This window comes from Anomalospiza imberbis, chromosome 9 (assembly GCF_031753505.1).
Source record: "Anomalospiza imberbis isolate Cuckoo-Finch-1a 21T00152 chromosome 9, ASM3175350v1, whole genome shotgun sequence".
NCBI classification, from domain to species: domain Eukaryota; kingdom Metazoa; phylum Chordata; class Aves; order Passeriformes; family Viduidae; genus Anomalospiza; species Anomalospiza imberbis.
The window spans coordinates 19,925,122-19,939,084 of record NC_089689.1 but is presented as its reverse complement, the minus strand read 5'-3'; the positions used below and the strand labels follow the sequence as shown (position 1 = coordinate 19,939,084).

Genomic DNA, 13,963 nt, shown 5'->3' with positions numbered 1-13,963 from the left:
AACCAGAGATCTCAGTTAACAGCCACAGTGGCTGCTGAGCCTCCTCTCCAGCCTCATCTCACCAAAACTGCATGACCAACACTGGGCTTTTAGTCAGGTAATTCCCAAACACAGCTTTGGGGAGAGAAGGGCCAAGGAACAATCAGACCCCTCTAAGGTTCATGTGAAGAGACACTGGAAATGGGTTTTGACAGAAGCCATTCAGCAGCACCAGGAAAGTGCTGAAGCACAATGTGCCTCACTCCTGCAATACAGCAAATCTCTGTCCTTTCACCAGTTTCTATTGCAGACAAAGCCAGAAAAAATCTGGCCAAACAAGTTGGGTGTAATTTGGGGATGCCAAAGGCAGCATTTTCATAGCCCAAACAGGCTTCTGCAGAAAAATCAGCTGCAAGCTTGGAAAGGGGCCCTTTCTCTGCATAATAAAAACCAATGTCTGACTAACCAATGCCCACTATGGAGCAATGCTTTATGTTTGCCAGTAAATCTCATTCCAAATGCAAAGCCTGGTCCACCAAAGACTCCTCCTATGGAACAGCAAAGCTGATCACCAAAATGAAAGTAACTCTGGAACAATATTCCTGCTGTTAATACTGTATTTAACAAAAGAAAAAGAGATTTAATTTACCATGAAAAGGATTTGATAAATCAGTCTTCTGCTAACTAGGGAAGTCCTAAAATTTATTCTAGGTCAACAATAAATTTTGAATTATTACACCATAGCAGTTTTTTGGTTGTTCTGATATAGACAAGATTTATATTTTTTTAATTTAAGAAATATTTAAAAAATAAATGTATCAGTAGCTCTTCATTCCACAATATCTTCAGCTTTTACTATACATTAAAAGACAATGAATAAAGTAATTTCTTTTAAATGTAGACTTATAGTGCTACTGTTCACAATAATAACAATAATAGTCATAAACATTATAGTCTCTACAACCCTGTAATTCTACTGCTAGGAATTATGCCTTCTCAGTAAGGTTTTTGTGGCTTAATTGTCTTCATGTAATATTGATATCTGGTACTTGGATGTAATTAAGAATAGGGGAACCATTCTTAGAGTACTATTCCAATCCATTAGGTAAATTTTCTCACTATGATATGAAAATTTTCATCTCCTTAATTAGCACACCTACTTCTTCCATGCCTAAGTGCACCTAAGCCGTGTTTTATGATGGCCCAAGGAAAGGAAAAAGAAACCACAACACATCAATTATGCCTCCACTCAGTTGTACAACTATTTTAAAATGTGTGAACAGTTAAGACAAAATTGAAAAATTACCATAATAGGCTTTTGACACTTCCCCGCTTAAGCAAAAATTAATTCTAACTCCCTGTTTTTATGCAAAGCTTTTATAATTTCTCTAATCTCGAGTTCCCACGAGAGAGAACACAATTCTTTCAAGTACAAGTATGTGAGGCTTGGCATCTTCTCTTTTTAGTTATGCAGTTTATTTGATGGAAGTCTAAACTGCTAAGCCTCCCTTTGTGCTTAATATAAGCCATCCTCAGTGGAAATACAAGTTAATTTAAGTAAAATGAAGTTTTAGGAAAGACGCATTCTCTTGCACAGAAAGCCTTACTAAATCAAAGCTTTTCTAAATGCAGCATCTGTTTCCTGAATTGCTCTAGAACCTGTAATAAAATAAACTAAAAAAGAAGGAAAAATTTTAAAAGGTACTTTTACATATAAAACATCATAAACATAAAACCAGACAAATGGAGCAGCTTACCTCTCACTGTATTTTGCAGCCTCACCTTGTAATGTACATGAAGACACTCTTGCAACATAATGAATTAGCATGTTTTAAGCATCATCTGTTTTATTAATGGTCACTACTATTAAAACCTACTGCTTGTGTTACTGCTTGTGCATCAGCTGTATTGTATTGCTGGGATACACTGCCATACACACTAAGCTGTGTGGACCACATCCTCAATTCCCAGTTATTCCACAGCACTGCTTAGCCCTGAAACACGCCTGAAGTGTTTGTACATCACATACTTTGCTTCAGCAAAAGTCAGGGGTCTATTCTGATGCCTACGAACCTATTAAGGTCACAGATAGCTTGTGCAGATTTTTAGTCTATTCCCATGAGAGGCAGAGGTATGTTATTTACATATCATTATGTACTGAAAAACCTATTCAGTTATCCCCATTGGAGACAACTCACCTCACTGCCCTAAATAGCATTCCCTTTTCCAATACTTGAAGGAACAGCAAGTAAATGGGACCCAGTGCAGACAAATCCAAAAAGACTCAGAATATCTAAGAATTTTGACTTATAAATAACAAATGTGAATGAATGCAGATCAGTATATCATATAAAAATATCACGGAACCAAGGAATGATGAAAAAAGTGAATTATATGCTTAAGAGAGGACTAAAATGTTGAGAGTGAAAATGGCGGAAGAGATAATTTTAGGAAAAAAGCTGACATTAGCCAAGCTTCTTATGACCACAAAGGAGAGCAGAGTCTCAAAGCACAGAACTCACTTAAAAATAGCATCCTTACATTTGTAGTGACAGGATCAGTTCTAATATCATCTGCCCCAAACAAAGTGAGACAGCTACTGATAATTTACCTATAGCAGGGTGCAACAGTTCACATGATGTCAATAACTGAGACCCATGGGGCCCATACATGTGGGTTCTTCAGTACCAGCTGCAGTACTGTGAATATTTGCTGTCATCACAAATATGTTCTTACATGCCCTAATTGTCCTCCTCGGTTTTAGTTCCCCCCCTAGTTATGATGTTTTGAATAAACATCTCCCAACCTCTGCTCAAACCCTTTTTCTACGTGTCCTTCCTGATGTCAATACAGCCACAAAGAAGGGAGAAAATAAATCAAGTATCGGTGTGCTTTGTGCAGAAAGTCAGAAGAGATTAACATAATGGTCCTTTATAGCCCTAGTCTGCAAATCAGAACGTTGCTGTTAACCTTGGTTTGCTTTTTGCCAACCTGCTGTGTGAAGTTTACTTCAAGCTGTAAGCATTTTTGAACCTGTCTGTTTCTGTAAAGCTCTGAGCACAGATAAAGCAAAATAGAAACAGTAACCATCCCTTGAAATCACAATTGTGAGCAGGTCGTGTAGGACAACAAAAGGGGATCATGGCACAATCAGTTCCATGCCAAAACAAAGACACAGAAACATCAATAGTGCATATTGAAAGGTTTGTGCACACAGGATCTTCAAACACATGGCTGCTTCAGCTGAAAAGAAGCAAATCAATTTTTTTAATATAAGGAATATAATAATTTTTGAGTCTATGGCCATACCGTTACTACCGACCCCTGAAATGCAGTTATTTGAAGTTCAGATGAGTAAACCCTAGAGATCTACAGCACTCTATAAAGCCTGTCATGTTACAGTAATTTCCTGAACATCTTCCTTCATTTTACATCTTAAATAGTGCTTATTAAAAAGAAACAGTTACAGGAATTACCTCTTAAAGAAGCTCTAAATCCAATGCAGCACCTCTAACAATTATAGGTACTATAGAGCTAGGGTATCTTTTCATATATTTTTTAATAGTACATCTGACAATTCTATATGCTGGTGGGTATGAAACTGATGTCTCATAATCCACAAAATGGATGAGGCTACAGTCACATATAAAGCCTCATATTAGCAGTATTCTCAAGGGCAAACTGAGCACTCCCACGATATGCACAAAAGCCTCAAATTTATTTCCACTTTAACTCTCCACAGTAACAGCTATTTTTACTCTCATCTGCTCATGAGAAATATAAACAAAAACTTTCAGGAATAAAAGTACACTTTATCAGTTTTAGCTGATACTACTTTTCCTAGTTGGCTTTAGAAATTCTGTAGTCACATACCCAGCCAGGATGAAAAATGTCTCTTTTTTTTCAAGCAGTACTTTGCACCATTGCTGTGCTTAATGAGCACAAGACTCTACCAGGACTGGTGAGAGTGAAGTGTGGCCACTTGAGGGGCAGCCCCTTAAATTGTTCCAAGCTGTCTGTCAAACTAATCTCCCATCCTGTGCCAAAGAAGAATGGAGATAAAATGCCAATCTGTACATGTCAGGGTTTCACAGGGTAGGAAAGAGAAAAGAAACATGACCTCTGAAAACTGACAGATCAGAGTTAAAACTTCTTCGTCCAAACTGCAGGGTCTGGACAGCCTAAAAGCCTAAAACAGTCATTTTGAAAACACTGCATCAGTTGCATCCACGCCTGCTACTGCATCTCCCTGATGAGGAGACTGGTTTTGAGGGAGAGCACAGGCTGGGGGTTACTGTCACCTTGCTGGGAGCCATTTCTGTGAAGAGGGAATAAAGTCACATTCCAAGATGTGACAGCAGAGTCTGGATTCTACTGGTGCCCAGAGCTCATAATGTACATGCACATCAAACAGAACATATTGATAAGTGCTCAATGAACTGTTCTTAATAGTGTGTAAGAGGAAAACCAGGTCATTCTTTAAAATACGCTTTGGTTTCATTTTTTAAAAATGCAAGGAAGGACATAAAGCTGCATGGTTTAATGCATAAACAGGGAAGAATAGGTGGAGTATGCAGGCAAAAGTTCTGGCAAGAAGAAGCTACCAAACACAATCTCAAATATCTCTGGGATGCTGAAAGAGGTAAAATTTCCCCTTCTTGGCTTACAGAAAATGTTCAATATGGTATTTCTAGTATGAAACAGTTAAAAACAAGAACCACACAACTGACTGTTCAGGTTCCTCATGCAAGATACCTTCCAATGCATTTAGTTATTCAATCCATTGTGTTCAGCAATAATTGCAAAAATCTAATACTACATTCAGTTCCCCTGTAATGCTTGGTCAGCAACAAAAAGCACTCATGGTTCTTTTCTGGCTCTTCTGAGCAGTGCTGTGCTCCCCATGCATTAATACTATGGCACTCCAGAACTACAGAAACGAAGGTCCCCATAACTGCGGCTAAATTTTTAAGATTTGGGGGGCAGCATTTGAAAGAAAAATAATTCTAAGATACTTATCTTTATTCTGTCTCGAAGACTAAGAAGAGATTCCATGTAATATTTCAACAACAAAGAGAAAACCAGAAAAACTTCCCCTGTGGTTGAGAAACAGTAAAATAATGGTCCTGGATAGGCAGAGAGTGATCACCCACAAGAGTGCTTTAATGGGAAGATGGAAGAGAGGAGACTGTTTTACTACATCTCTGCTTCCGAGAGGAAAGATCATGGCCAGATGAAAAACATAACAAAACAGAAGCAACAGTGTCTTGTCAGTAAAAACACACGATCAGTAATTTATGCTAACTCCACATCATGGTATTCCGTGACTGGAAAAAAACTTATGAGAAAAACAACAGCAAATTTTAAAAATTACGTTGTCTCTGTTTTACAAAAATACTTTATGCTGCACTCAGATATGCTGTATTTCAGGAATATTATGAAGTTTCATGTGGCTAATGAGCTATGTAATTTCTGAAGAAGAAAAGGAGACAACCTTACTGTTTGTGTTGACTACTGGATTACGTTTGAGTGCCATTCCTGTCTCTGCAGTAGTTCACTAGATGGAAAAAAGCCTGAAAAATCTCTGGTTTAATGGTTTGCCAGTAGAAGATCTGTACCATCTATAACCAAGTCAAGATTGTGTTTGGTGATTTCTTGCAGTCAGTCAGAGAAACAGGGGATCGTGCCATTCTTAATACATTACACAACTCATACACATAGCAAGATTCTGCTACTCAACTTTTTGAATTAAACTTAGAAGAAATCGTAGGGAGTGAACTTCAAAGCACCTATATGCACCAAGTAGCACAAGGCGTTGGCAGGAATACCTCTGCTGCTCTATGACATATTTGGTTTGGTTGGCAAAAGTGTGCAGTAATAACTCTTTTGCTCCTTTTGAGCACCGAGTTTTCTACTAGATAGCATTCAATTTAAAGAAAGCTCAAAAGATTTAAATAATCTCTAACTTAGGCAGCAGTAAGAGAAATTAAGTCTATATACTGTTTACAATTTAGGGAGAAAGCAAGTTCTCACATGCTGGATGACATCCAGTCATGATTCCACTTGAGACCACTTCCATTACAGTTATAAAATGTAGCCAAATCACCTCTAGGTTAAACAATTCACAAACGTATGTTTAATACAGAAAATAAATGGAAAAAACCCAAACATAGCAGACACATTGATTTCTAACTCCAATACATGCCAAGTGCCCTAGATGAAGAAAGGCTGGTTCAGCAGAAAGGGTACAGCACATCTGGGTTTAGCTCTGCACAGAATGCCTGAGCCCCAAAAACCACTTCAGGTGAGCTGGTAAGGAAGAGCATGTCAACATATTTCCATGACATGCATCAGAAACAGCTTTTCTCACCTGTACTCTGAACCAGAGAGATGAGAGCACTGGCAGGGCTGGCTGCTGTTCTACAGACACTCCAAAATGGCCACAAGAAGTGGCCATGGTAAGGGGACAATGCTTGTCTTCAGCACGTTACTCAGCACTGCAGTGACAGACCCTGACCAGGCAGGTGTCCTAGGGCAGGCTGACATGTCACAAGGCTTTTTGGTGGGAAGCCAAGTGATGTATTTTAAAATAAAATAAAACTGGACTCTGAAGTCAGTGTACTTTTTAATATTTGGTATGAAAAATTCAATTTTCAATCATCCTGACAAAATCAATTTTTGACAAAGAAAAGCATCCCTGCCTGAGCAGACCTGTGTTTGTGCTAGCAGGTGCAGCAGAACCTGGACCTTTTGGTGAAAGGCTGTATTTTATCTTTGACATCATCCAGCTGAGTATCATGACCAGAGTTCTAAAAAGCAAGCTATGCTTCGAAGTTATTTTCAAATACAGCTACATGAATGGATTTTCCAAGAATGTATAAATAGCTGTGTCTAAAAATTTGCAAATAAAACCTGAAACATCTAATTATTACAAGTTGTTTTTGAACCTCTTAGCCTGTAAAGACACAGGAAAATGCAAGTATTACTTATCAATGTACTTTAAATTTTCTAATAAATTAATATTCATAAACAAAACCTATTGTCTGCATCAAAAATAAAAATAAAAATCTGAGTTACTGTTGTGCTATTAAACACCTTGCATATTTAACCAAAGTTCTGAACACTAATGGCTTTATAAACATTTATAGGAACAAAGACTCCACCATCAGGACAGAAGCAGACTGGGAGTGAGGGGACTCCTGAACTGTATAAACTACCAAAGGGCAGCTACAAGGCAATGGGCAAGGCACTGGTGTGATCCCTGAAATTTAAAGTTATGTTTCCAAGACTGTATCAGCATATGATGGGTTATTTTTCATACTGAATGTTTCACACAGATTGTAAGCCACATAAAACCACTTTAATGTTTGTGAAAATATTTTAAGTCTGTGAGCTAAAATTGTTGTGTTATAGATAATAAAAAGATACTTCCAAAAAATGTATACAACATAGTGTGCTCTATTTTCTTAATACTGTTTCAACAATTTCTGGCAAATGCTACTAAAGAAAACCTCTGTCAATTAAATCAGCATGAAACCAGAATAACATCAACAAATGCAATAAACTAACAGCCCTATACAACATGAGAATGAGGCCCCAAGAATGAACAAAAAACTGATCTTCAAAGCAAAAGGATTTTATCTGGGGGAAGTGTGGGGTGGGTCATGGCTGCAAACTTGTTACAGAAGCACAGAAAAGGAAACAAAGGCCTTCCTGCAAGAATTACTGCAGAGCTGCAACCCTGCAGGATCCTTTGATGGCCATCAGGCTGTGCATTTTTAACTCTGGAGATCCCCCACCCAGCATCTTCCATACATTTCTGTTTAATTTCCCCATGGTGACTGCAGCCAACAGCCTCAGAGCAGCTCCCCACGCTCCCCGAGGCTGGAGTGAGCCAAGCTCCCGGTGCTCCACCGCACCCTGGGACAGAGACAGCTCCTCCATGGGTCAGCACAGCTTCCCAGCCAGCTCCTGAAATTACTGAAGGCATTTTCCACTGAGCCTTCTCCTTGAGAGGCAACAGAAAAACACCGGTTAAAACTTCTACAAACCAAACCAACTTATAGCTCCAAAAGGAAACTCAATCTAATTTAATTGGATATTACATGTAACATTCCCCCCATGAAAAAATACATAAGGAACTCCTTATTTTTAAGTAAATCTTCAACTATAAACCATGTCAGATTTCAAGTAAATTGTGCAATTTCCACTGCAGGCTGCAAGTCACTTTCCTGAAACACCATCCTGGTTTAACAGCATGTTCATTTATCTGCTTAATGGTTTGAAATGGACTAAAATAAGCATGCAAGTTGATCGTGGTCTGAATTTGCCGTTTCATTTTGTTTTCAATTATAACACCATCAGGAGATCTGGTGTTTATCTGCTGAAATGTGCCTTTCATCAATAAAACATTCTTCCATCAGTAAGACACCTATAACAATTTAAGTCTTCTCAATATCCTAAATCCTGATTATGCCAAATATGTTAACACACAATGACATCCCAAGCACAAGCACTGGCACTGAAGTAAGGTACTTTTATTAAAATGACTTGCTGAACTGCAAGGCCAGCAATGAATACCATTTATGATAAATGGAAACAATCTTCTCAAATGCAGTTTGCCCTGTTCTTCCACCAGATCTGTTTTGACTAAAGACAAGTGCAGAATTAAAGTAATCGCTCCTTTTTCTCCTCTTTCTGGTTTGGGGTTTTTTTTGGTCGTATTGTAAGTAGCATAAACTTACTGGAAGTAGCAGCATTGTATGCATGGCTGTACAGAGAGAATCTCATTAAAAAGGCTGTCTCATGTGGGCATTACTCTAAAAGTTCAACTTTTACAAGTTTATATTAATGACTGCATTCCTGCATTCCTTTACCAAGCACTAGAGGCTTTTTCTTTCAGTTAAAAGCACAAGGAATATTTTAGTAGTGTTCAGGAGACTAAATTTATCCAATTTTAGAGATGGATAGTACTAGTGGCTATGTCGGCTAAAAAGTGTAATTAAAATGCACTTTATACTAATTTAGGATGCCTGTCCACCACTGCGAAATTTTAATGTATATTTATGCTGTAAGTACACAGCACTGATGCTGTTATGTATGTCTAGAGTATGTATGTATCCATTTGGATACAGCATCCTAACATCTCAAATACTATTCACTGTTTTCACTCTTGTCACTTTTTAGTTTCTTATAATTTTCTTCTTTTTTATTTTTTTAGAGAGAAATAAAATCCTTTTTCATATAAACAAGGCCCCTGCACATCTTGTCCCAGTTGTGCCAGGTCCCTCAGAAGGGTACATGGGGTTCTCTGCAGAGCTAATTCAGCACAATGCTGGTGCAGTGATGCTCAGCTGGTCGCACGCTCAGCCAGGGCATGGTGCCAAACTCCCTGCCACCACAGCTAAACAATGGTCCTTTTATTGCCTTCTCTGCATCCAAGACATTTGCAGTTCTGTTGGGTCTGTTCTACTGCCTTGTGCAGACCCCAGCTCTGCACTACTGGCAAGTTCAGCAAACAGATAAGAGCACACAAAACCAGCTTTTTGCCTTTCCACAGCACAATATTCTATTGCAGTGTAACACAGTGGCCAAAAGAACACTCTGTGGTTATTATCCACCTAATGCTATAAAAATATTGCTGTGACATTTGGTCTGCTTGACTATTTTAAAGGTTAATTCTGTTTCCTATTTGAGATTTTCCTCTAGGTGAGCCATTCCATGCACTTTCTATTTACTGATTCCAAACAACCCCCAAACTGTTTCATTGCTCACTCTCACTCTTAAGAACATATTGACTGGCTGCCTGCTCTGCTGTTTAATTCATTTATGCTGAGAGTCAGGCATGAAGACAGAATTTTAAATGTGACATTTGCAGGCTGTTGGGTCATTTGAAGCTCTGACAACACCAGGGAGTTCCTGACATACAAACTGGTCCTGATTTCCAGTCTTCCATGTTCTGAACACATCAGAAATTCTTCCCGAAGGTGCAGATTTCAGCCAAAGGTTTTTAAATCCCTTGTGTTTACAACTTGCAGGAAAGGCTTGTACACTTTAAGGTTTTAAAATAAAGCTTATGTTTCCTTTAAGGTAAAACCATCACTGCCTGCAGCATGAGACTCAATGCTTTCAAACACTTATTGACGAAGGTATTTGGGAAGATCTATGATAATAATTAATACACAAAAAGTTGTTTACAAAATTCTATTAAAGGTCTTAGTGAACTTTTATTTGCTCCCGTTGATCTTGAAGAATTTAAAAACAGCTGAGTCTGAAACCACAGCTTTATCTAACATTGCCTATCTGGCTTAGTGCTACTCTGGCCAGTACCAAGTCCCAGTTTTCAGTCTGGCAGTTTTCCTTATCTCAAGGCAGTGAATAGACTGCACCATTTTGTCTCCCAACATGAACTGTCATTATTTTCCCCAAATTTCAGGTCAATTTTTCAGAGCATATTTGATTACCTGGAAGATTCTGTACGGCCAAGATACCATTAGGAAAACTGTAATGTGACCTGTTTAGTCCTGACTTAAGAAAACGATAGTTACTTCTCCCTGATGCAAGACTCACATCGATTGCTGTGCATGCTACTTGGCCATAAGCTTTTCCACACAACAGGCAGAGCCCTCTGTGGCTGACAGCAAAGAATGAGGAGACACCTGAATGCAGACTGGGTACCTGATCTACCCAGAAGGATGGACTGAAAACCAGGCCTTGAACTCTGAGGAAAGAGCAAGAAGGGAATATAAAATCTTCTGCACAGAAAAGATCTCTTCTTCCTCCTTGCCATGAATTGGGGGAGACATGTTACAATAAAAACTTTAAGTCCAGCTTCTATGTCCACATCATCCCTCATTTATTTACTTAAATCAATAGCAGAGTATTGCATTTAAATAAAGACAAAGAAGGCACAATCTAGGAAAAACAGAAACTTTTTTTTAATTGTGCAAAACAAAAAGCAAACAAAAAAAACCCTGTTCAAAGCAGAAAGTATGATGACACTGCTATAGTTAGAAATAAAAACAGTGCTAATTCAGATTTGTATTAGGAGGAGAGATTGTTTTCCCTGCTCACCTCATCATGACAATTATTCCACAATAATGACTCCATACTTTGGCTGCTTTTTCAGGAAGGGGAATATGATTTAGGTCAAGATGCAAATTCAGAGAAATTAATGGATTTTTTTTCTTTTCTATCAGCAGACACACAACAATTTTAACAAGTAGCTCTGAAGTGTTAACCATGTCGTACAGCAAGCATCTTTTCGTTGCCATGTTTAGAATGAGACTTTTATAATTTAATAGTTGTCATCTGAACAAGAGTACCTTGTTTACACATACTTTCAGCACAAGGACATTAATTCTGTGTGACCTAGAAAAGCAGTTTAAGTATTACAGATGTTCTTTATTTTCAAAGGAATTTTTAAAATAGAAAGACTTACCTGGTGTATAATCTGAGCTACAGGAAGTTGTTCAGCATATTTTAGTGGCTCTGTTGCCAGCTCCTCCTCTGGAAACCTAGAAAGAAAGTAAGTTCATGTTAGTCAAAGTTAGTACAATGTTTACCAAATTATATTAATGAAATTAAGTGTTTCAGGATACTGTTTTGCTTAAGGATGAAGAAAAAGTGTATTTTATGACAATAATGGAATGTATTTCGTATAAAGTTGAGTGAAAGAATAAATTTATAGTCAACAGAAATGTTCATAACATTGTGCATTTTTCCCCTGACATAAAGCACAAATTTAGCAGCAGAAACCTAAGAAAACCTTTAAATTTTGTTTTAGGTGAACAAGGACTGGTGAAAGCTGGATTGAAATCGCTGTGGAAGAAAAGTCTTATGCATTTACAGAGCAGATTCAGCACTGTTAACAATACAAGCTTCTTCACTCAATTCTGCCAACATAATTCAAATATGACCATCTCAAAAGGCAGGAAGGCACCATTTCCCATTTTTGCTGCAAATGTACAGCTGTGTTTAAATGGGGTAGAAGTTCAACACCACAAATATTCATGCATTTGCCAGCACAGCAGTGTGTAGTCCTGGTTACCAAAAAGCCAAAACTCTATTGTGGAAAAAAAAAATAGAGTGAATGCTTCACAAAAATATACATCATAACCCTTTAAACTTTGAATAAACTGTGGTTGCAGCTGAAAAATTGGAACCAAAAGCAATGTCTTAGAATATTTACATGATAGTAGATTAATATGAAAGCATGTTTTAAATCCTTCAACCATGCTGCTTTCATCTACTGGAACTGCACAGCATGTGCTACATTTTCTAAGTATCACTCAAGTTTTTCATCAGCCATTCCTCTATTTTTCTGAAGAGTTCTGAATATAGGAATTTGAGCACTATAACAATAAGTGAGGGGGGAAAAAAGATCCTTACAAAAACAAGGCACTTCTCTAAAGCTGATGTAGAATTATTTTCAGACAAAAACTGTGGCCAGGACATTATTTTTCAGGCTTAAACCTTATACCTATTCTAATCAAAAAGGATGCATACTTGCTGGGTTAATTGACCTGCAGACCAGCTCCCAGGTAAGAGTCAGAGTCTCCAGGCTTAGGGTCTGCACTGGGAGTCAACAGGCTGTGGAAAACGAGAGGACAAAGTGCACATCTCTTCCCTTTTCCAGTACTGAACTTCTGCTGTGGTTTGAAAGGCTTTAAGCTCAAATAAGAGTCTGAATATCCAGAAATTTGTAATGAACAGAGTATGAAAGTCTTACTGTGTAGAAATTTAAAAGCAGAGAACAAAAGAAACACAGGAATATTTCAAAGATCATAGTGACAGCCTGCCTAGAACCATTTAATGTGCTTAAGAAAAATTAAATAAGCAGGCTCTGAACTGCTGAAGCTGGTCTACAGATAGAGCTCATTTACTGATATGGTTTTTAGAGTTTTTGGATTACTATGACAATGATGAATTCATACTTTTAACAAGAAATACACTGCTGTTGCAGTCCAGTGCAACCATCAGAGCTTAGAGGGGGCTCAGCAACTCCACCACAGAGGGCAGAAAGAATCCTTCCACTCACTTCCTCCCCACTTTCTGTCATTGGCCCTGATTGGCAAACACAACACAGTGTGAATTGGAGATTTCTTTTGTTCTGCTGAGAGCCTGTTAGCTGACACAACACCTTGATTTATGGATACCAGCTACCTAAGCCCATTTTTTAGCCATAGTTTTAGATATTAAACAACTGTACACACAACACAATATTCATCAATATATTGAATGCTTATCTCTACAGTTTTTACAGAGACATTGCAAATCTGGGGGAATAATTATAAAAAAATAGTATCTCATGTCCCAAAATTAAACACTTGAAGCTGAAAGTAACAGCTAAAATTACTATAAATGAATTTTAGGAAAAATGAAAAAAAAAAAAAAAAAAACTTGTCTGTTGTGTCAAGGACCTTGTACATTTGGCAGTTTTTCTGTCTAGCCAGAATCAGCCAGAATCAATTCCCTTGCACTGTCAAACACACTCCTTGTCAACTGCAAGAAAAAACCTTTCCTTCAAATTACAAAGGATTAAAAAAGATAAAGAAAAATTATCAAGATATTTTTAAGCCTTAGGAAGGCTTAACTAAAAAAAAAAAAAAAAAAAAGGAAGGGGAGTAGTATAAACATGCATTTTGAACATTTTGAAGTAATTAGATTTAAACTGAAATTACACTGATAGGAGCCTTTCAACATCAAGAGAGACATTTTATTTTTTTTCTAATTTACTTTCTGTAAAAAGACCAAGTCACTTGAACTACACTACATTTTATATGTAAATGAATTATAAGATATAGATTAGGTAGGTGGACATTCTAATCTATTTAAATAAACATCTACATTTATATACCCACACTCTAAAATGTTTACACACACACATACACAGGTGTTTTGGAAGTGAAGTTCGGAACTGTTTTCTCAAATTTTTTGCTGTAATGCCATGAACTTTTGTAGATGTGTTTAGTGATGTACTAAC

At 37.6% G+C, this 13,963-nt stretch overlaps 1 protein-coding gene across 1 annotated transcript in view; it reads right to left on the bottom strand.

Moving 5' to 3' along the window:
* Positions 1 to 13,963, bottom strand: part of PIGK (phosphatidylinositol glycan anchor biosynthesis class K) — a 64,730-nt gene that overhangs the window by 10,669 nt on the left and 40,098 nt on the right. The window contains exon 10 of the mRNA XM_068200034.1: positions 11,420 to 11,495. Coding sequence (XP_068056135.1) covers positions 11,420 to 11,495 — 76 coding nt within the window. The remainder of the gene's footprint in view (positions 1 to 11,419; positions 11,496 to 13,963) is intronic.